The sequence below is a fragment of the Mustela putorius genome, unplaced genomic scaffold (genome assembly GCF_011764305.1).
Source record: "Mustela putorius furo isolate JIRA1106 unplaced genomic scaffold, ASM1176430v1.1 tig00000196_pilon_pilon_pilon, whole genome shotgun sequence".
NCBI lineage: Eukaryota > Metazoa > Chordata > Mammalia > Carnivora > Mustelidae > Mustela > Mustela putorius.
Window position 1 is genome coordinate 483552 of NW_025421310.1, and position 21819 is coordinate 505370.

A 21819-nucleotide genomic window follows, 5' to 3' on the forward strand; every position below is an offset into this window, starting at 1 on the left:
TTTATTTTCCAAACAATTTTATTGAAATGTGCCAAGAGTACACAGGCAGCACAAATGTATGAACAGGAAAAAAAAAATCACACATACAATAATTTTTTTAAAAAGTGAACATTAATCTTGGGAGATACCAGGTCCCCTTCCCCTCCCCCTCCAGACTTCCAGCATTTCCGTTATGGTTAAGCCCACTAACCTAGCATTTAAAAAAAGGAATACAGGAACTTTTGCAAAAAAAAAAAAAAAAAAAAAAAAGGAAAAAAAAAAACCCCCAGAAACAAAACAAAACAAACAGCATAAAGGAAAGAGAAACATTTTCCTGCTCAGATGGGACTCTTCTGGGTCACCTATTAGGAGGCGTGCTGAGCGGTGGAGAAACACAACTTCAGAGTGTAAGGATATGGACCATCTGCAAAGGAGAAGACAGGTTTGGCTGCACCCCTCCTTCTCTGCAGGTGCCAACCACCCAGCCCCTCCTCCATTTCTGTTGTTCGGCTGCAGGGATCTAACTAGTCACTTCCCAACATGAGACTTACAATCAAGCCCAATACTGAAGAGGCACTCCCCCACCCCTGCCTTTGATTCCACAGGGAATCCCATTCCCAGCTCCCCAGCTGGCCCAGGCCGTAAGTGGGCGGATGTTCCCTATTGGCCAGATGAGCCCTTTTCCTGGGTACCCTCTGAGCCAGCCTGTGCAACAGACAGTGCTCAGTGTTTACTGGCAGCTTCTGACGCATAGAACACCAGTCCATGGAGGACGAGTCTCAGTAACCCCGAAGCTGGCAGAGCAGGTGACAGGCAAGCAGCCAGGCTGGATCTCCCTCCCACGGGGAACATCAGGCTAATCTCCTGGCGACCAGGTCCCGCCTGCCCATGTCAGCACCAGTGAAGCGATCTCTGGGGCCCTATGTTGATGGCAGGGAGGACGGCTCTGGCCTGAAGCCAGCCCAGCATCATGCCACAAGGGTGAGGACTACAGGACACACAGATACTCACTTGGGTTTTTCATCTGGTAATGATTCAGGAAGCCCAAAGTCTCCAGGGCATCACTCTTGGATTCCCACTCCAGCAGCCCAGAGGAGCTGCGCTCACCTGACCAGAACACAAGGTTTGTTTTAGGCTGACCTGAGCAGGAATTGGGTCTACCCGCCTACAACCAAGTAACGAAAAAAGGCGGCAGCAGCAGTTCACTCACTTTTGCCTGAGAATACTTTCACAGAAGATGGCCGTTTCACTCCCAGCTCGTCGCAGATCTGTAGGACACAGAAAGGATTCAGAAACAGCAGTACCACATGGCAGGATTCAAGCAGCTCGTGACAGAGTACTGACATTTTTCTGGGATTTCTGATCTTTGATCACACATCATACTCTAAGGCACCCCCCACCATAACCCAACAAAGGTTTAGAAACACTGCTCTTACTATGTTTCCACTACCTTTAACTATCATCATTAAAGCAAAACCTGTTTTTTTTTTCTTAAAATTCCCACCTGGGTGCTTACTGGCACTAACCAAATGTTTGCTGAAGCAACGAGCAACAGCTCAGGCCCAAGCAAGGGCTGAAGTCCAACCCTGCCAGTCAGCCCTCCTCCCCCTCAATGCCCCAGTCTCCTCTGACCAGACCTGAACAGGAGCCTCCCTTCTGGTATTACTGAGGCACGGAATGTCCCAACTACATGGATGCTTTGACACTGGACTCTAATAATTGCCACTCTCTCACCCAGACTGGGAGAAACCTTTTTCGGCAAACAGCAGCCACCCTAGTCTGTCAATAACACAAACAGGACAGCCGACCTCCACCATGGCTAGGCCTTTGGTGCTGTTCTCAGCCTATCCGTTCTGGTTCCTGCTGCATCCCCAGACCCACCCCAGGGCCTGGCGGAGCTGTGGCTCAACAAGGTACTAGAAAAGCCTACAACACGTGGCTCATTCAGATGGCGCCGTGAGGGAGCAGTTCCACAGCACCCACCTCGAAGAAGTTCTCCTCAGTCACCTCCAGAGGAGCGTTGAAAAAGTGCAGCACGTTGCTTGGGTGCTGGATGCGATTCTTGGCTGCCTGCTCTGGGGTAGAAAACCGATTGTTCCTGGATTCGCTGAAGTCTTTGTAACTGCACGACCCGTCTTCTAGCCCGTAGGACTGCCCGGGCATGATGGCTGGTTGCTTGGAGACACTGTACCAGAGAAGGGGAGCTCTTTGTCAGACCCCAAGCCCTCCACGGTGGCCTGACTCCTGTCTGAAGATGCTGGGTGCCTCAGGGGGCTCTGCTCCACAGCTGAGGCGAGACTGACAATTTCCCCACTGCTTCAGCTGTGTGACGGGGCACAACCTGCCACCCCCTACTCCTGCCCGAACAAGCACCCAGGCTCGCCCGTACTCCTCTGCTGGGTGCTTTCCAGAGTGGCCCCATTCCACTTTCCTTCTTCCCTCAGCTCCTCTCCAACACTCCCAAGCCTGAGGAAACTAAGGACGTACCAGACATTCAGCTTCTGCCCGAACATGAAGTTGTTGTTGAGGTGAGTAATGGCCCGGTCCACAGCATAGCCATCAGCCATCTCCACCATGGCGGCCCCCGGCTTGCTTTTCATGAATTTCACCTTGAGGAGAGGGACTGTGATCAGTGCCACGGTCCAGCTGCCAGGGACCCTTCCTCCACCCCTTTTGAGCTAGTGAAAAGCAAGAACTCCAGGCTCTAGAGCAAGGCTTCCGTCTCCCCCTGGGGAACAAGACAGCAGGAGCAGAGCAGTGTGCGGCTCCCAGGCAGGGCTCTGCGCACGGGCCAGTCTTTCTCACCTCAGGACACAAGCCCTCAGTGCATCAATTAATGAAGTGCAAGAAAAAGTGGTTGGCAGCACAATAAGGAAACAAAGCAGATACTGCCACTAACATCTGTCAGTGAGCACACAGACGCACATGGTGCAGAGCGGGTCACGATGTGAAATGCCGCTGTGGGCAAAAGGACTGAAGGCAGTGAACAACCGTGACAAAGGCACCAAAGCCAATCTCTCTAGCATGAGGTCCTGCTTCCACATAAAGGTCTGGAAACCTGGGCAAGTAATTTACCCTCCGTGCCTTCATTGCCCCAACTGATCTCATCAAGGACTCTAGTAACAAGCAAGTTGCCACATGTGCAGTCCTATCCACAGCGCCCGATGCGCAGAAGGCAAGCTTAACCCACGCGATGGTTGCCGCTGCTATGACTCCCCGGCTAAGTCAGGGGTTGTGAGCACAGAAGCTCCCAGGACTCAGCTGGGTTCCAGAGAAACAAGCCACCTGGTCAGGGGCAAACAGCCACCTGTCCCACAGGCAAGGCAGGAAGGCCCAGGGTTGCCAGATCATCTTTCAGTTTTCTGAAAAAATCCTCACATGATGACCTTTGGCCACAAAAATTAAGTCTTATAAATCACAAATATAAGTATGACGTTAAGCATTCGTACTTTCATGAAATCCTGGTTAATGCACCCGATTAAGAGACGACAAAACACCCATGGTGAGGACCAAACATAATGTCCGCAGCTGGCTGCCTGCTTCAGTGAGTCACCCTCTTGGAACAGCCTGCTGTCAGCCAGGCTCCTTCCCCCACTGTGACGCATGAGGCTCGGCCCGCTTGGGCTGCAAGGGTAGCAACAGATCTGACAGAGACTCACCTTCTCCACATTGCCATACAAGCAGAAGACATTGAAGACCCGATCACAGTTCATCTTAGATTGATCCAAGCCATAGACCATGAGCACAGGGCTGTCGGCGTGGGGGCCATACTCGGGTGGTGGGGGAGGGGGTGGGGGGTGCCCATACTGGGGGCCGTAGCGACTTGGGCCCCGACGGTGACCCCCCACTGGTGGGCCCATCCTTCTCCCTTCGTAGTGAGGTGGGGGGGGCCCGTAGCCCTCATCATGGTAATGGCTGTGGTACCCACCGTGGGGCCCTCCTGGGGGGTGGGAAGGAAAGAGAGGGAGGACGGGTGAGAATTTGCGCGGCGGGCGGCGGGCAGGGGCACATGAGCCACGGGAGTCCACGGAAGGGAACCCCCTGCCCTCACCATATTCTGCGGGATGATCTCCCAGGAGAGGGGGCTGTCTCTGGCGTTTATTAGGGTTGCTGCCAGGATCACCTGAGGACAGAAAAGACAGTTAGAGGCCACCCAGGAACAAACAGGATCACCCTCCTGACTAGAGGCTAATCTCAAAGACCTTCAGTTCCTGTGTGCCTAGGCAAACCCCCCTTCCTCACCAGAGTTGCTGGGGCCTCCTTCCTATGGCCTGACCCATGGTGGGCATGAAGCCCAAGCCTCAGGACTAAAGCCCACTCCCCTTCCCCAGCCGGTGCAAAGTAGCTGGTCTCCTTTCTCTGGGACGGATGAGATCAGCTTCTGGGCTCTCTCTCTCCCTCCTGCCCTGGCCCAAATGGGAAGCCCAACTCTCAGGCCATCTGGGGAACCTGCAGATGCTACAGACACTGTTATGTTACAGAGGGCAAGAACAAATTCCTCAAACTCCTACCGATAATGGGAGAGGAGTTAAGAGCAGGAAAACCACCAAGGAAAGGCAAGGCAGAAAGAACATAAAATCTGGTCCCCATAGTTCCAAAGTTCTAGGAGCTCTAGGCCCTACTCTCTAGGTCCCTTCCTTCTCAACCCTGATCCTCCCTGCCACCCCCCCCATCGTCACACCCAACCCGAGGAGAGGGACTGTGGGAAAGGACAAGCAGGGCAACATCAGAACCAATTCAATTGAACAGTCATATACAAGGCATTGACATTCTCAGACCCCGACAATGGCGCAGATCCACCCCAGACCCCAGCTGTAATTCATAGTCGCTACACGAATTTAGCGCTTGAGTGGCAGACACTGTGCAAAGCGCTTTACAGACATCACCGCTTCGGAAATTCCTCACAACAACCCTATGAGGTAGGTACTATTTTTGCCCCGTTTTACAGATAAGGAACCTGAGCACTCAACTTTTAACTGACCAGTTAAAAGACACTTTGGCCCAAGGTCACAAAGCAAAAGTTAGCGGCCGAGCCAGGATTTGAACCCAGGTCTGGCTGACTCCAAAACCCAGGGCTCGAGACCACTGCCCTTTCCTGCCACCCGGCCTGGGTTTTGTTTCCAACAATCAGTCATTACAAAGATGGAAAAGGGCTACTTACAGCAGAAGTACAGAGTACAATGTCCATTTGTCACAAAAAACAAATCTGTATTTTCTCTTACCATTGGACGCTTCAACAGTGAGTTAGCACAGTTCTGAAAGATGGCGTCCCATCAAACATACACTGCGACCCTGCATCACATGGTTTTACAGTCATAAATACAAGTCACGGTACACACCCGATACAATTTTTTTTTTAAAGAATTGTCTTAAAAGTCAATGTTTTTGATTAAATCAAAAATGGCTCACAGATGTTCTGTCCTCAGAAGATACCAGAAAAGTGGCAAATAAAGGTGTATGAGGTGGGTAGTGTCCCTCCGTGTTGTCAGCTCCTCACACTGTGTGCTGCAGTGCGGTGCTTCTGGCTGTGTAGCGCTCCGTGTGCGTGTCTCCTGGATATGAGGTGTGCCAGTGGCCCCACTATGCCCGCGCTTTTGGCCTTGGGAGCGCGCCTGGTTACCCGCCAGCAGGTAACTGTGTACCTCTGAGCTGTTTGGCTGTCTGGTTTTAGGTCTGGTTTTTTTTTTTTTTTGATTTTTTTTTTTTTTTTTGGTTGTTGTGGTTTAATTTTTGTTTCTGAGCTCCAGTTGGTGCAGATTATGTTGGCAGCCGATGACTGCAGAAAAAATAAAAATATCAAAACAGAAAAGAACAAAAAAAAGGCCCTCCCCAAACCAAAGGACTTAAAAGCAAAAAACAAAAAAACAACCCATATGGCGAGGAATGGAGAGAGGATCCTATTGTCTTGGAGGCCCATGGAATCTACTTCAGTCTATGAAACGTTCTCCGAAAAGAGCGCCGCTGGCTGGCTGGGAGAGCTCTGTTCTCTGTGTTTCCTACTTCTGTGTACATTTTCGGGTTCAAGTTTGCTTGGATTTTGACTTTTTTTTAATGTTTAATAAAAAAGCAGTGTCTGCTGCCATGTTGCGTCTCTTTCTCTCTTTGTCTCTGTCTGCCTCTGTCTCTGTGCTTGTAGCTGTTCCTTGGAGCGCGGTGTGGTGTTCTTGATGTAGTGAGCTCAAGTCTGCGGCTGTTTCTGGGGACGTGGTGCAGGCTGCGTGTTCTGTTCTCTCCAGGAAGAGCTAGTGGTTTCTACCCTGTGTGTTGGTGAGCAATGTGCAGAGGCAGAGCCGCTGAAGTATGGTTCCCGAGGGGTGGCGAAGCACCGCCCTCACTCCAGGCCACCTCCTCAGCTCTCGTTTTTGCCCCCCAGTCTTGGGGCGGCCAGAGCTGAGAGGCATCAAAACCAATGCACAACCAGCCCCTGCCACTAGCCCCTGCCGGTCTGCACATCTTCTATTTATGTTCCTTGGAGAAGAAATGGTTGGTTGCCATGTTTCTGTTAGCGGTCATGTAATGCCATTGCCCGCTCTGGTACATTCACTCGGTCACCAATTTGCCTCTGACCTCTGGAGGGGCGGCCAGGCCCACAGTGCCCACCGTGAGGGTCCTGGGGAGAGTCTAGCCCACCCTGCCCACTGCTTCCCAGCTGCGAGGGCGAGCAAGACAGGCCCGCCTAGGAATGGGGGCCTTTGGCCTCCCAGGGCCCGTGAGAGGTCAGCAACCGGCCTCCTCCCTCAGCCCGTGGCCTAGTCCGACGTATCAGACCAAGACAGACAGAGATGGATGGTCTTGCTGAGGGGATGCCGCTGCTTTTCCAAAGGCAATCCTCCACCTCTCCCTCCTATCCAAGGCAAACCATTCTTGACAGAGTCTAGGAAGGGGGTTGTCCGTTTGGGCCCCCCGCAGAGATGTTGAGTCCCCGCTACAAGGGAGGTGAGGCGTGTCTGCCCTGCTCGAATCCAGGGTGTCACCTCCACAAGGTCAACTTGCTCAAAGGCTCTGTTCCAAGGGTCTGGGCGCCCTCGTCACCTCCCCAGTCTGCCCGCCCTTCCCCCAGCAGACCCTCTTGATAGTGGCGAGCAAGAGAACCATGCCGGGCCCAGTTGAGAATGGAGAGTCAGTGACCCTAGGCAGGCTCCTAGATGGGCAACAGCAGAATCCATCTGGGAGCTGCTACTGGTTTATAAGCCATTGCCACGTCCTGTGCTCAACGAGGCCCTCCCTGCTCCCCAACCCCGTCCAAACCTCTGCCCTGGCTTTACACCCTCAGCCACGTCAAAGGGCCCCCGGCAGCAGCTACAACCTAGAGGCCCCCTCATTTACCCTCTCCCACTGGAGCATCTTTTCCAAGAGCTGACCGCGCAACACCCCCCAGACCCTCCCATGTCCACAGGGAGCCCAATGGCATTACATAACCCTGAGCCCGGGTCTATGAAGTGCACTAGTCGAGTGAAGGCAAGGCGGATGTGTTTAGAACAAAGTTGCCATCGGGATTACCTTGTCCACTGAGATTGGGGTTTGTGTAGTCCCAAGTATCCTGATCATTCTTGAACACATTCAAGCGTGTGGGCTGTAGGGACAAGACAAAGCTTGAAATTAGCCAGGTCCCCCAGCTCACCTGGAAGCTGACAAGGGGCAGTCATTTCCAAACCCACCTTCGCATATTCAATCTTCAGAGTGCAGCAGCCTGAATAAATGTCAGCCCCATTGAGCGAGGCCTTTGCCCGCTGGGCACTCTGCACAGAATCAAATGTGGGTAAAGTTAAGGAAAGCCCCGAGACAGGTGCTCTTTGGAAAGAGCTTTAAGTGGTCCCAGAAAGGGACAAGGACGAGGGAACACCCCAAAGACCACACTGCATGTGAGTTCTGGGGTGAGCTTCTCACCCACAGTCACTAGCTGCTCACATGGAAAGGGCTAGAGTGCGGCTCTGGGTGGGCAGTCACTGTCCAGAGTTCCTCTCTCACCTGCACTCCCAACCCCACCAGCCCAGAGGCCCAGAGGAGGCAGCAACTCCTTCTGCCACCACCCTAGGCCAAGCCACTTTCCCTCTGCCCAATCCTCTCCCTCTAGTGCTGTGCTTTGACGAAGCCTGGACAATCTCTGAAACATCAACCAGGTGAAATTCCTGCCTAAACCCTGTCAGTGGCTTCCCACCGCACCCTGACCCATGTTTCACAGCACTGCCTCAGATGCCCTGCTCACTGCTTCCAAAGCCTGCAGTGAACCCTCTCCCACTCGTAAGTAGTCAGGCCGTTTGCTTTCTCTAACACTAAGCTGCTGCCCACCTGACAGCCTTTACAGAGACCAGTTCTTCTGCCCCGATACCAGCTCCTACTTCATGGCAACAGAGCATCACCCCACCAGATGTGCTGGGCACTCCTCCTCTTCGCAGCAATTTAGACTCTGAGCTTTCACAGTACACGCCAGTGTGTTCGTTAATGACCCCTCCCATCAGACTGGGGGCTCCAGGAAACGATCTGGTACCTGGTGGCCATCAGGAGCCTGTGCTGGTTGAAAGGACAGCCCCCTGCTGAGCCTTGTGAGAGCCCCCACCTCAAAGAATTCCCCTTTCCCAGCAAAGGATATTCCACCATGGCCTGGACTCCATTCTTCCGGAAAATAACAATTCTCTGGACAGGACCACAAGGATTGCAAATAGTATAAAGAACATCCTGTAAAAAGCACACATGCAAGATGAAAGAGCACTGGCAGGTCAATCTGGCTCAGGGGAGAGGACAGGAGGAAGAGCGAGCTCACAAAAGCATCTAAAAGAAAGCCTGTTGGGCACGCACCGTGGTAATGGAATAGATCGGGTTCAGAATGGTAAAGAGAAGCACACTGTTGACGCTCCGGGAGTCATCCGAGTCCCCAGGGCGGGAGATCTTCTGGCTGGTAGAGTAATTGACAAAAGCTGGGTGGCCAGCAATGTAGATCTGGTTGTCGGCCGCGTAGTTCACAGCGTTGCAAGCCCCCAACACGTCTTCAAACTCCACCAACGCTTGTCTCTTTTTAGGCATTACTACCACATAGCTAGCAGAAAAAACACATGTTTTGGTCCTCTCAAGGGAACATAGAACAAAAGGATGACATTCAACTTGCCCTGAATAGACTCATCTCTCTGGACTCCTCTGTACCTCCACCATGGTTTCCTGACCTGAACACCCTGTACCCTAAGTGGCACAATAGGCAAAAGAGATGTAGCTACGGCATCACATCCTCTGGGAGGTCTTCCTTCCTAAATCCTCTTCCCCTGAGCCAGATGCCTCCTGAAGGCTCCTAGGTTTTCCTATCACAGTGCTGACTGCTCTGGATGGGCAACTGTTGGAGGAGCCCCAAAGTTTCATTTTTATTGTATTTCTACTCTAGTCCGAGTACCTAACATGTGACAAAAATACTCACTAAACAAGAGAATCCAGATTAAAGGCTAGAAGAAGAAAAAAAACTGAAGGGGGGCGGACAAGAAACTTGCTATAACCTGACCCAAAGTATAAGGGCTAAACCCAAGAGTGGAGGAGTCCCAGGACCTAACTAAAGAACCTTGGGCCAAACTGGCTATGTCACTTCCCACCAGAAACTAAGGACACACAGGACCCCAAGAAACAGACTTCTACGTCCAACCCATAGCCTCGGAGGAGTACCTGATGGGTCCAAATTCCTGCAAGGCTTCCACAAGGTCAGCTTCCACCACGCCGTCAATCAGGCCCCTGATGTGGACAACTGGGGAGGCAGGGGTTTTGTGTGGGTCATCGTAGTTCTCCTGAAAAAGGAAGGAAGAACGTAACTTCATTTCCTGCTATACAAGATGGTGGCCCACTGCCCTCTATGCTGTTGGGAGACCCAATCAGGTAAGACACTTAGGTATCACACAAGGGATGGCAACACAAAGCAACCACCCCCAAAGATTTTGGGTCAGCAGAGCTCAGGCCCCAAGTGGATGGCCAGCCTATACCTCTTGCTGTAGTTTCTGAAGAAGACAGAATGGAAGACAAGGCATGTCCCACACCTTACATTCCTGCTAGAATTTTTCTCTTCCCACTGGTTAAGAAAATGGGGGAAAAGACTGGGATGGAAACAGGACAGCACTGGCAGAAAGGGCTGTTTTCTGCTGCAGCCTGAATCATTGACAATGTTCTCTTGGCATGTTTCTTTCCCCTTTCACTTGTGCAACAAACCCAGCCAAGCATTACTGTCCCCACTACTCAACCCCCAGGATCAGTCACATTAAAACATCCCTGCCCCCAAAGCTGTGAAAGCCACTTCTAGTCTTTAACCACCCACCAAAATCTGTGGTAAAAAATACTGCCTAGGCTAGATTATGGAAAATAAGATGAGAAAGGTCATTAAAAAAAAAAGAAAGAAACTCCAACCCACATCTCTAAAAACCAACACGATTCCCCCACAAGAAGTATCTATCCACCCACACAGAAGCCTCTGGGAATCAGTAGGAAAGTAACTTTCTCCATGTCTCTTGGGCTCTGGGCCCAACCTCCTGTTTGAGAGCCACTAAGCAGAAGCCCATACAACAGGGGCAGAATTGGATTCTATTTCAGGAATGAACCACACAAACCACAGGAGGCACACCCGCCTGGTGGTTACCAGCTCAGCGGTTTGGAGTTCCACAGCCCATAAATTCTAATCCCAGCCCCTCCCCCATCACTAGCTATGTAAGCTACACAAATTTACCTCAGCTTAGCTCTACAAGTCCCCACTTGTAATACCACCCTGTATCTCATACAAACTGTTGGAAGATTTAGTTCAAGTAGTTTTAAAATGAGTCTAACAAGGCCTGCCGCAAGTTAAAACACTAGAAATCACTGCTACAGCTCACCACCAAACCCCAGAAAAATACTACAAATGGCTGAAAAGGAGAGAACTTCACGAACTTGGGAAGGAGGAGGGAATCAGCTCCAAGTCAGGAAGGACAAACGGTGGTCCTTTCCGACTAGGAGACCAACGACGTCGAATGCCTTCGAAAATGTCCACCCTCAGAGAACATTTTGGTTTACCAAACCAACTCCATCCAGTTAACCCTATGAAATTGTAACCCCAAGGAACTTGTGATGGTTCCACAGCTTAGTTCAATTCCCAAATGGCAAAAAAGACCTTTCACAAGCCCCTTTCTTCCGGTTTTCAAAGCCCACAAAAAATGGGAACATATTCTGTTGCGGGGGGAATATCCTCAAAGCAAATCAACTTCTGTATCGACACAAACCATGACGTTATAGATTAAAGAGCGATCAGCCAGAATTCCCTACTCAGGCGCGGAAAAGGCCACCGCCCACCCGTTCCCGCTCACGCGGTGCAACCCACCCCCCCCTCCCCCGCCCACGAGGCCCAAGAAGAAATGCGCTTGCGCGAGGGCAAAGACTTAAACGATAAAGGAAAAAAAAAAAACGGCCCGGCCGCGTGCCCGGCCCCTCATATTCCAGCCCGCGGCGCCTGCGCACTGCGCCACCCGCAGCGCAACCTCCTCCCTCCGCCTCCCACACCATCCCCCCAACACCGTTCCGAATAGCGCGCACGCGCAAGCTCCTGTCCTCGCGCAAACCCCGCCGTTTGCCCAACGCCTGCCCCTCCCCCACCCCGTCACGGCGTGAGGGCCTGGGCGCGTGCGCAGAGGCGCCCCCCCATGAATACCCTCAAGGTGGAAATTTTTCCGTCCCTTCCCGGCCGTTCCCGGCCCCTAAGGCCCTGGCCTCACCCCGCCGCCGCCGCCCGCCGCCCCGGCTCCTCCACCGCCGCCACCACCGCCTCCGTGCTGGTCGCCAGCGTTGTCCGTCTTGAGCCGCTTAGGGGCTCGGCCGCCCTCACTGCCGCCGCCGTAGTAGCGGCCACCGCCGCCTCCGCCGCCCGCCGCCGCCATCTTCACCATCGCTCCCGACCGCCTCCGCTGCTCGTCCGGCTGCTGCCTCTGCTCCAGCCGCCGACGCCGCTTCTCCGCCCGGGGCAGCAGCCTCCGCGACATGGCGGCACAGAACCCGCCTCCCCCCGCCTCTCATTGGGGGAGGGACACGCCCGTCACCCGCCGCCCCCACCCGATAGGGGGAGCCACTGGTCCCGCCAAGGGGGGAGGGGAAGCCTCCGCACGCCTTGCGTGCCTATTGGGTACAGCGCATGCCGTTCTTCAGATGGGCCCGCCCTCGTTTGTCTGAGACACTCCTTATAGGCGAGTGTTTTCTGCCAGTCATCTGGCTGACCCCGCCGCCTTAAAATAAACTCCAATTTGATAGGTCGGATTTCTGGCACAGCCTGGCCTCCCTTGGAGCACCTGATAGGAACGACGCTCATCCTCGCCGGAGAAGCCCCGCCTTCTTCCCACTTTTATTGGCTCCCTCACTAATCCATCGAACCGAAAATTGTTAGCGTTCCAGTCAAAATGACTCCCTTACCGCGCCACACCGCAAGGAGAAAAGGAAACCCCCTCCCTTTTGCCTCTCTCCAGTGGTTGCTGCAGATGCCCATCTTTTACGTCTCTACCCGATTAGTCAATGAAGAGTGGAAAGGGTCGTAGGACCACCGGTGGTCTCCGATTGGGTTAAAAAGGAAAGCCCTCCCCATGCCGCCAGGCGCTCTCTGGCTCAGTCTAGGACGGGATCGGAGGCGAGAGCGCAAGCGCGGACAGGCTTTCAGGCGTCCCCGGAGGCGGGGCGACCCTCTAAACCAGCGAAGGCCTGGCGTACCCCAAGTAGTTATTGACATTCTGTGTATGGTGCCGGAGGGTAGACCGAGACAGAGGGGTAGCTGCCAGTGGCTCTGTCTCCGCTGCTATCCCTTATTCCTCTCCACCTCGAATCCCCACAACGCCAGGGGAATTTTAATAACCCAAACTCAACCCTTTACGTAGATTGGCCCTGCCGACGGTCTTCGGACCCTGTCAAGTTCGCCGGCGTCCTTTCCCTGCTCTGCTCCACCTCTAAATTCATCCAAAAGAGCACTCTTCAGTTTGCACAAAGGGAAGGTACGCGCACTTTTCGACCTTTGCCCGTGCAGGCCCTCCCATCTAGAACCCTTTGTCTACCACCTCTCCTGCCGGAGGAATCACTCCTCTTGTCCGTGCCGAGTCTCCACTCTGAAAAGCGCGTCCCTTGTCCCAACCAGTCCCGACCCGAGCCTGCCTACTCAGGCCACTCAGGCCAGTGGTTTTCAGGCGATAGCCTTGACCTCCGTGGCTTGTCACAGTCTGGTGACTATCCCTTTTCCAGTGGGGGAGGCTTGTGTGGGTAAGGGAGCGGTGGTCCCTGCCTAAGCCTTAGCGAGGCTGGACCCTACCAAGCACTAGGTACAGCAACCGGCACAGCGTTTGGGCAAAGGGGAGTCCTGGTGTTCTAAGTGTCCGGGGCGGGGGGGGGGGGGTGCCTGGGTGGCTCAGTTGGTTAAGCGACTGCTTTCAGCTCAGATCATGATCCTGGAATCCCCAAATCGAGCCCCCACCGGGCTCTCTGCTCAGCAGGGAGTCTGCTTCTCCCTCTGACCCTCCCCCACAATGCTCACTCGCTCTCGCTCTCTCGTAATCTCTCAGATAAATCTTAAAAAAAAAAAAAAAAAAAAAAGGTCCAAGTGTCCGGGGGGCCTGCCTTCCTTGGGGTAGGACGACTCTGAAGATAACGCCCTCCCTCAGTCTCTAGAGTCCAAGGAAGCCCAATAGCCGGAACCTAGGGGCGGGGCCGGGCCGAGGCAGGACCCCACGTTATGGGGCTGCGTCTTGGGGTTAGGTGGTAAGAAACTGCGCTTAGAGAGTCGTGGGAAACAGGGTCGACTCCCGCAAAGATGCTTCGGAATCTTCCCACTGGTGACGGGCGCTCCCGAAATAGGAGCCCTCGTGGAAACTAAGTTTGAAATGGGGTCAGTGGCGCTAAGACAGTGGGACAGGACTGCTGGGTTCGCAGATTTAGGGAGAAAAGAAAGTTGGGAACGGGCGACGGGGATCTAAATCAGTTCCCGATCACACCGGGAAAACCCGAAAAAGAAGGTGGTACACAGATGGGAAGCGGCGCAGCGCCTTCAACACGTGATCGGTGCGACGGCGAGAGGCGGGGCGGGTCCCACAGAAGGGCGGGGTCGCGAGGTCCGGACGTCAGAGGAATGCGGTGGGGGGAGGGGGAGAGGGGCCCCTCCCCTCCCCGCCCCCGCGCCCGGCCCGTACGCCCCTCGCGCCGACGCGCGCGGCGGGGACGCGGCGGAACCGTCCTCGGCGCGGCGCGTTCTGGCTCGCTAGCCAGCCGGCTCGTAGCCGCAGCAGGCGGCCGGGCCGTAGCGTAATCTGCACCACCGCGCTCCCGACCTCCGCCCCTCCCCCACCCGGGCGGCGGGCGGCGCCTCCCACCCACCCCCCGCACCCCTCCCCGACCCCTCGCCCCCAGCCCCTACCAGCTCGGCGGCGAGCCTGGCCGGCCGTCCGGGATCGAAAAGAGAGCAGACACTGGGAAGTTTTGGGGGAGGGAGGGGCGGGCCTTAAAGGGACCACGACCTCTTTTCAGCCTGGAAAAAAAAGAAATAGGGGGTGGGGTGGGGGGAGAGATTGAAAGTTGCTCCGCGGTTGAATGGAGGAAACAATGCCAGAAAGGCAGGGAAAGACTGTTGCACCGTTGCGTTAGGGCTCCGCGTCCCTTTCCCCCAAACACCCTAATCCCTCATTCCACCCACCACCCCCCTTCCATCTCGGAAAGTCACGCAGTTGTTTGGCAGTCACGCCTCATTCCTCCTGGTCAGCCAAGTGTTGTGTTAGTTGAGGTTAATGTTGGGGCGCACACTGTACGGAAGCGGAAATGGGCTCAGGGGACGCAAGCGGCTAATGCTGGATCCCCCAGCTTGTAAATGGCCCGAGAGAGGGATTTGTCCGCCGCTGAAGACGTGTAGGCACCGCACTGCAGTACTTATGGTTGTGGGGTCTGCAGTGTGCGGTGCGGGTTCCAAGAGCACGGGCTCTGGGACCAGACCACCGAGTTCAAGTAGGGAGCTTGCACGCACTAGCTCTGTGGCCTTGGAAGGTGAGTTAAGTCTTTTTGCGCCTCTTTTTCCCTCCTCCAATAAGAGAATGGTAATAGTACCTGCCTTCTAGGGTGGTCTTGAGAGATGCTAAGCCTGGAAGCAGAGGGGACCTTAGGCCTACCCCCATTTCGCAGATAAGGTAAAGTTGAGGCCCAGAGAAGGGAAAACCCTGTTGAAATACACCACAAGAAGACTTAGTCGCTCCCCTCCCATCCATGCCTGTCCCTCTTCCACCTGTTTGTGACATGCATGGCACAGTGCCTTTCCTCCTTGCATCAAATGCCCAGAGTCCATTCCTGACTTTGCACTGGCTCCTCCCTCTGCCTAGAATTTTCTCCCAGATCTTTGCTCCTCCTCAGATAGGCCATGACTCAAATGTCACTTCCTGACAATCCCAGCCTAGTTACCCCCCCCATACATTGTTATATAATCATGGTTCCCCATTTGTCTCCCTCTTTGCTCTTACTGCCAGGTGAAGACATCTAGTTATTTAATTTCTGCCTCTCGCTAGAATCTGGGTTCTTTTGGGATTGGAAGTAGGTATGTTTTAATGACTTTAAGGATCTACCCTAGGGTCATTTATTCATTCCAACGGATGTTTATTGAGCCAACACTAGTGGGGGCACCTGGGACAAAACGGTGAACAAGATATGGAAAGTTTCTAGCAAAATACTTATATTCTAGTGAAACACTTAAGTAAAACATATTGTATCAAATGGTGAAAGCTGCTATTTAGAAATTAAAACAGGGCGCCTGGGTGGCTCAGTAAAGTGTCTGCCTTCCGTTCAGGTCATGATCCCAGGGCCCTGGGATGGAGCCCTGAGCCCCAAGTCTGGCTCACTGCTCAGCAGGGAGTCTGCTTCTCCTCTCCCATCCCACCCCCCCTGCCGTGCTCTCTCTCTCTCAAATAAAGAAAATCTTAAACAAAACAAAACAAAACAAAACAAAAACCAAAACGCCCACCCAAACAGATGAGGGATGTATGAGGGCAGTTTGCTGGAAAAGATATTCAAAGGAAGCCTCACTGAGAAGGTGACCTTCTCACAAAGACCTGAAGGAGGGGAGAGAGGAAGTCAGGTGGATACCGGAGGACAACCATTTCAAGCAGAGGGAACAGCCAATGCAAAGGCCCTGAGGTGAAAATGTGCTTGGTGTGTTCCAGGTAAACTGTAAGCAACACTGCTAGAGATGGGAAAAGGGTCAGTCTAGTCAAGTGGAAGCTGGGGGAGGAGTTTTACTTCGCCTTGGAGGTGGAGCCCTTGGAAGACCCTGATCTGGCTCAGTTATTCACAGCAGGGTGTGGGTGTGAGAAACAGACTGTGGGAGGTGGGGCAGGAGCCAGGAGATCAGTCAGGAGGCTGATTCAGGAGAACAGTCTGGAGGAGTGGGGGCCATGGAGGGGTTGAAGTGGGCGAGTTGTGGATCTGTTTTGGAAGTAGAGCCCATAGGACAGGCTGAGGGGTCAAAGCTCCCCATGATTCAAAATTCCCAGCTGCAGGGCCCATAGTGGTGGCTAAGGTCCCCAACTCCTTTTGGTGCTCTATCCACTATGAGAGGTTGCTTTAAAAAAAAAAGATTTTATTTATTTATTTGAGAAAGAGAGAGTATGCGGGGGAGGGGAGGTCAGAGGGAGAAGCTAACTCCCCGCTGAGCAGGGAGCCCAAGTGGGACTCAATCCCAGGATCCTGGGATCATGACCTGAGCTGAAGGCAGACATTTAACTAGCTGAACCACCCAGGCGCCGATAATTGTTATTTTTAAAAAAGATTTTACTTATTTGAGATAGAGCGTGTATGTGCAAGAGAGAGCCAGTGAGAGCAAGTGCATATGGAGGGGCAGAGGGAGAGGGAGAAGCTGACTCCCTGCTGAGAAGGGAGCCTGATGTGGGGCTCCATCTTGGAATCCGGGATCATGACCAGAGCCAAAGGCCAATGCTTAAAGAACTGAACCACCTGGACGTCCCCAGATTTTTTTTAAAGTAACATTTTTATTGAGATACATTAATCCTTTTAGAGTATACAACTTAGTGGGTTTTATTCACAAGGTCGTGGACAGTCGCCACTAATTCCAGAACTTTCTTATCACCCCTAAAAGAAACTCCATCTCCTTCAACCCCCAGCAACCCTTAAGCTACTTTCAGTCTCTATGGATTTGCCCCTTCTGAGCATTTACTCTCAATGGGATCCTAAACACGTGACCAGTAGTGTTCAGGGGTCATCCAAATTATGGGATGTCCTTCACTCCTTTTTGTGGCCAAGTAATATTCCCTCTGCATGGACATAGCGCATTTGTCTTCATAGGTTAACAACTGCTACTGCTCACTCCTCCAGGACTCTCAGCTTCTGGCTCACTGTCTCTTGTTGTGCCTCTCTCACCATCCTCAGTGACTTCCACACCCAGGTAGACGACCCTTAGGCCATCCTCTGGGCTCCTAGACCTCCTCTTCTCTGGTGAACTTGTCTTCTTCTTAGCCCCTCCCTCCAGTGGGTACATCTCCACTCTGTCTCAGTAACCACGGCCTCTTAGAACCTCAGCTTCAAGCATCTCACTCGCCATGCCTTGTATCCTGCCTTTCTAGTTCATTCCTTTGAAAACCTCAACTCCCAACAATTTCCTCCAACACCATTCCTCTACCCCTCAGCCCCTTCGTGTCTTCACACAGATCGAATTCCTCCACCAACCATTAGGATCACCCGCTCACACGTTCACTGCACACCTCCCCACCTCACCGTACTCATCTGGCAAAACCACAGTCCTTATAAAATCCAAGCTTCTCCCTATCGCAGGCCCGCACCTGTGCAGCCCAATGGGGGCGGAGAAAAATACACACCCAGGCTACCTGGCCCCGCCTTAACTTCATGCCCACCGACTAGGTGGGGACCACAGCACTGCTTGGCAACTTTGCCGGTGGCCCTGGTCCCTTGATCCTCCCAGATGACATATCAGACCTTCTCTTCAAACCTCCAAGAGCTCTTTCTTCCTCCCCACTCCCAGCAGTGACCTCCTTCTTGCTTCCTGAGAGAATCACAGTCACCTTCTCACCACGCCCACCCCCCTCATGCATCGTCACCCCCCCCCCACCTTCTCCCTTGTGCCTGGGGTTGGGGTGGGGGGAGGTGCGTAGCCAGCCCTGTTCCCATCTGCTGCGCTTCCTTTTTTTCCCCATGCATATTCTCATTTTTCTCTTCCCCCATTCAAGAAAGGGATCCCCTGTGGGCTCGGGGTCTCAGGAGAGAAAAGTGACAGGTCTGAGCGCAGAAATAGGTCAGCTTTCTTTTCTTTTCAAAGCCTCTTTAGGACTCTAAGCGGAAATAGCTTCACGGTCTATGGAGTGTCAGAATGAAAGTTCAGATGCCCTCAGGGGCCCGTGTGTTAAGTCCAGTTCTGGAGGAGGAAAAGTCTCCATTGCATTCCATAGCTGGGACACCCCCTCCCCCAAAGTCTATTGAGGTCCAAATGACATAATAAAAGTATACAAGTTGAGGAGTGTCGGCTTCTGTAAACCTGGGAAGCCACCACCGCAACCAAGATCATGGCGGTGAGAATGAACGTAGGCATCATTCCTGAATTTCTTCATCAAACCCATCGTCCCTTGCCCCTCTGTCCCTCGTCCCCACCTCACAGACACTGATCTGCTTGGTTTCTGTCACTATTGGTTAGTTGGCATCTTCCCGAATGAAATGATACAGTGTGGATTTTCGTGTCTGGCTTTTTTCACTCAACATCACTGTTTTGTGCTTCATGCGTGTCGAGCTAGGCCATTGCAGGGGACAGTTTATCAAGTCGCCATGATTGATTTATCAAGTCACCTCTTGGTGGACCTTTGCCTTCTTTCTAGTTTTTGGCAATTACAGATAGAAGTGATGTGAACACTGGTGTACGAGTCTTCGTGTGAACATACGCTTTCATTTCTCTAGGGTACACACCTAGGAGTGGAATTCCTGAATCATACTTGGTAGGTATATATTTAACTTAAAAAAAAAAAAAGATTTATTTACTTGACAGAGAGTGTGTGGGGAGGGTCAGAGGGTCAAGGAGACAAGCAGACTCCCCACTGAGTGGGGAACCTGACACTGGGCTTGATCCCAGGACCCTGATATCATGACCCAAGCTGAAATCAAGAGTCAGATGACTTTTAAAAAAATTTTTTAAAAGATTTTATTTATTTATATGACAGATTATAAGTAGGCAGGGAGGCAGGCAGAGAGAGAGGGAGAAGCAGGCTCCCCGCTGAGCAGAGAGCCCCACGTGGGGCTCAATCCCAGGACCCTGAGATCATGACCTGAGCCGAAAGCAGAGGACTAGCCCACTGAGCCACTCAGGTGCCCCAAGAGTCAGATGACCCTTGATCGACTGAGCCATCCAAAGCCCCCCTGTATTTGAATTTTTAAGAGGCTGCCAAGCTCGGGGCACCTGGTTGGCTCATTGGTAGAGCATGTGACTCTTGATCTAAGGGTCGTGAGTTCAAGCCCCATGTTAGGTGTAGAGATCATTTAAGTTAAAAAAAAAAAAATTAAGGGGCACCTGGGTGGCCCAGTTGGTAGGCTGCCTGACTCTTGGTTTCAGCTTGGTCCATGGTCTCATGGGTCATGAGATCAAACCCCACATAGAGCTCTGTGCTCAGTGCTCAGGGTGGGGTCTTCTTGGGTTTCCCCCCCTTCTCCTCCACCCCCGCACTCACTCTCCCTGAAATAAATAAATCTTTTAAAAAATTTTTTAAAACTGCCAAGTCATTTTCCAAAAATTGTTGTACCATATGTCACTTATTTCGTAATAATAATTTTAAAAAACTGGTTGACAATTGAGTCTCTAATTTGTTCACTCTTTCATTTAACGAGTATTTATTGGGCACTACTCTGTGCCAGGCCCCATTCTAGGCACTGGGAATTCAGCCGTGACCAAGGGTCAACAAAAATCCCATCAACGAGAGGCTGACTTTTGACTTCGATCCTCTCCCAGTGCGGGTGATACGGTTCAGAGGCTGGGAGCACACAGGTGCTCAGGAGACGGATGGCCTGGGTCCAAATCCTGACTCCTCCCTTTCTGAGGTGTGTGGCCGTGGGCAAGGTCTCTTTACTCTGAGACTGGCCCTGTGGATCATGCAATCTTGACTGTGTAAGATTGTGTCATTGTTGGTTTGCGAACTGGCCCCCCTGTACATAGAGGACAAGGAGAGACCAAAGAAAGAGGCAGACCACTGGTTTAATAAGCAAGGAATGTGCTCACAAGGCTTGTCTTGGGCACTGCAAGATGAGGTACGTCTCCCCACCCACCCACCAGCATCTTAAAGATTATATAGAGCCAGATGGTCTCAACAACACCTTACTTGGGCAAGGCTCTGTCCTTGGGACAGCTCCCACTGTGGGCATGGTGGGCAGAAGGACATTCCACAGTCAGGGGAGGGAGGGAGGCCTCTGATTGCCTGAGTCCAGCTCGTGGGTCAGCCGGCGGTTATGTCTTCTGGATGACCTCCCCCAGTACTCCACCCCTCATGGCCAGCTCTTACGATTGGACACCCCCCCCCCGCACGCACAATGTGCCCTGAGTGGCCAGCACGGAGTTCCACTAGCACGGAGGTGGCTCGTTGGGAGGCTTTTTGGAGGAAGGTGGATACAGGCACGTGGAAGAGAAAACCCGGATGAAGACGATGATTCCTAAAATAACTAACAGTTTTTCCATCAAGAGTTCCATGCTTCTAACCACTGGTTTATTAAGTCCCCGAGGCTGGGGGGGAGGGGCGCATTGCTGAAAGTGTTCACTTGTGTCCCCATATGATTTAATAAAGACTGCCTTAGCTGCCTCATCAGGCAGGAGCACATGACCTTGTGTTTGGATAACGACACATGCATCTCCTTGCAAAGTAGCGATAATATCCAAAGCCATTCTATTTGGGGGGACCGCTCTCCTCATCTGTTTCGTGTTGTAAAGACAGGCTTTGCTGCCTATCATTTAAGGCTTGCTGGGTGACCTGAATAAGGGCTTTGGTAGACCCTAATGACCCTCGGCCAACAGGGGAACAAAGCTACAGCCAAACGATGGGGCCCATGGCAAGACTGTGCCCACTTGGCCTTGAGGAGAGGGAGACTGGCAGTTTCAGGAACCTGACCTGGCTGAATGGACCCTCCATGCTGGCCAATGGAGGTGGCACTGTCAGGTGGGAGGAGATGGACTGGGGGCTCGGGGCTGGACACGCCAGAATAGGACTCCCGCTTTTTCCCTTCTCTCAGTGAATGGTGTGTGTTCCGTTCCAGGTATGATGGATTTCGACAAGTCCAGCTCACAGCAGGACAGCGGGACCCAGTGGAGATGGAGTAGTTGCCCCTCGTTCAAGGTTGCCCCCCTATCCCAGTGGGATGAGTCACCGCAGATGCGAGTAGATAATTCCTGTCTCAGGTGCGTTGGGGCTTGGGGTTCTCAGTAGCAAAGCACGTTGATCTGCAGTGAGAGTTGGGACATGACTTCCATGCCCTTCTGGTGTTGGGCATCTCTGAAGGGGTGTTCAGACTGGCATATGGCGCAACAAGTCCTTCCGGGTGATCATTCACATGTAGGGGCCGCCTGGGTGGCTCAGTTGGTTACCTATCCAACTCTTGATTCCACGTTCTTAGGGTCCTGGGATCAAGCCCACCATCGGGCTCTATGCTGGGCGTGGAGACTGCTTGAGATTCTCTCTCCCTCTCTTCCTCTGCCCTTCCCCCGAGCTCATGCTCTCTCTTTCCCTCTTTCAAATAAAAATAAATAAATCTTTTTTATTTTTTTTTAAAGATTTTATTTATTTATTTGACAGAGAGAGAGATCACAAGTAGGCAGTAGGCAGAGAGGCAGGCAGAGAGAGAGAGGAGGAAGCA

General features: G+C 52.7%; 1 protein-coding gene and 1 long non-coding RNA gene across 9 annotated transcripts in view; one reads left to right on the top strand and one right to left on the bottom strand.

The window, feature by feature from the left end:
- Positions 1-14485, bottom strand: HNRNPL (heterogeneous nuclear ribonucleoprotein L). 3 transcript variants are annotated; one of them, XM_045076783.1, is made up of 13 exons: positions 14351-14485; positions 9622-9740; positions 8776-9013; positions 8570-8655; positions 7638-7734; positions 7480-7552; positions 4031-4102; positions 3639-3919; positions 2467-2588; positions 1963-2164; positions 1190-1247; positions 991-1086; positions 1-403 (listed from the first exon to the last, which is right to left on the bottom strand). In XM_045076783.1, the coding sequence occupies exons 3-13, from the start codon at positions 8998-9000 to the stop codon at positions 345-347; spliced, it is 1371 nt and encodes a 456-aa protein (XP_044932718.1). In that variant the 5' UTR covers positions 9001-9013; positions 9622-9740; positions 14351-14485; the 3' UTR covers positions 1-344. The 3 variants fall into 3 exon arrangements, with proteins under 3 accessions (XP_044932718.1, XP_044932717.1, XP_044932716.1); XM_045076782.1 differs by lacking the exon at positions 14351-14485 and adding an exon at positions 11685-11976; XM_045076781.1 differs by lacking the exon at positions 14351-14485 and adding an exon at positions 11685-11977 and having other exon boundaries at positions 3639-4102.
- The window catches only part of LOC106004075, a 20508-nt gene continuing 10698 nt past the window's right edge, over positions 12010-21819 (top strand). For 2 of the 6 annotated variants that reach the window (XR_006605768.1, XR_006605771.1), the window contains exons 1-2: positions 14592-14970; positions 21223-21364. This is a non-coding gene — a long non-coding RNA (uncharacterized LOC106004075). Of the gene's footprint in view, positions 12942-14591; positions 14971-18888; positions 18927-19513; positions 20020-21222; positions 21365-21819 lie in introns of those variants that run through there. The other 4 variants (XR_006605770.1, XR_006605769.1, XR_006605772.1 and 1 more) reach the window with 4 other exon arrangements.

What these genes read in the sequence shown, in the direction of transcription:
- HNRNPL (XM_045076781.1), bottom strand. Translation starts at nt 11,948, where the DNA reads ATGTCGCGGAGGCTGCTGCCCCGGGCGGAGAAGCGGCGTCGGCGGCTG. An exon ending in CGATCTATTCCATTACCACG is followed by an intron (nt 8,656 to 8,775) that starts GTGCGTGCCCAA and finishes TGCTTTTTACAG; the next exon opens with GATGTTCTTTATACTATTTG. An exon ending in GGGCAGAAGCTGAATGTCTG is followed by an intron (nt 2,165 to 2,466) that starts GTACGTCCTTAG and finishes TCTCTGGTACAG; the next exon opens with TGTCTCCAAGCAACCAGCCA.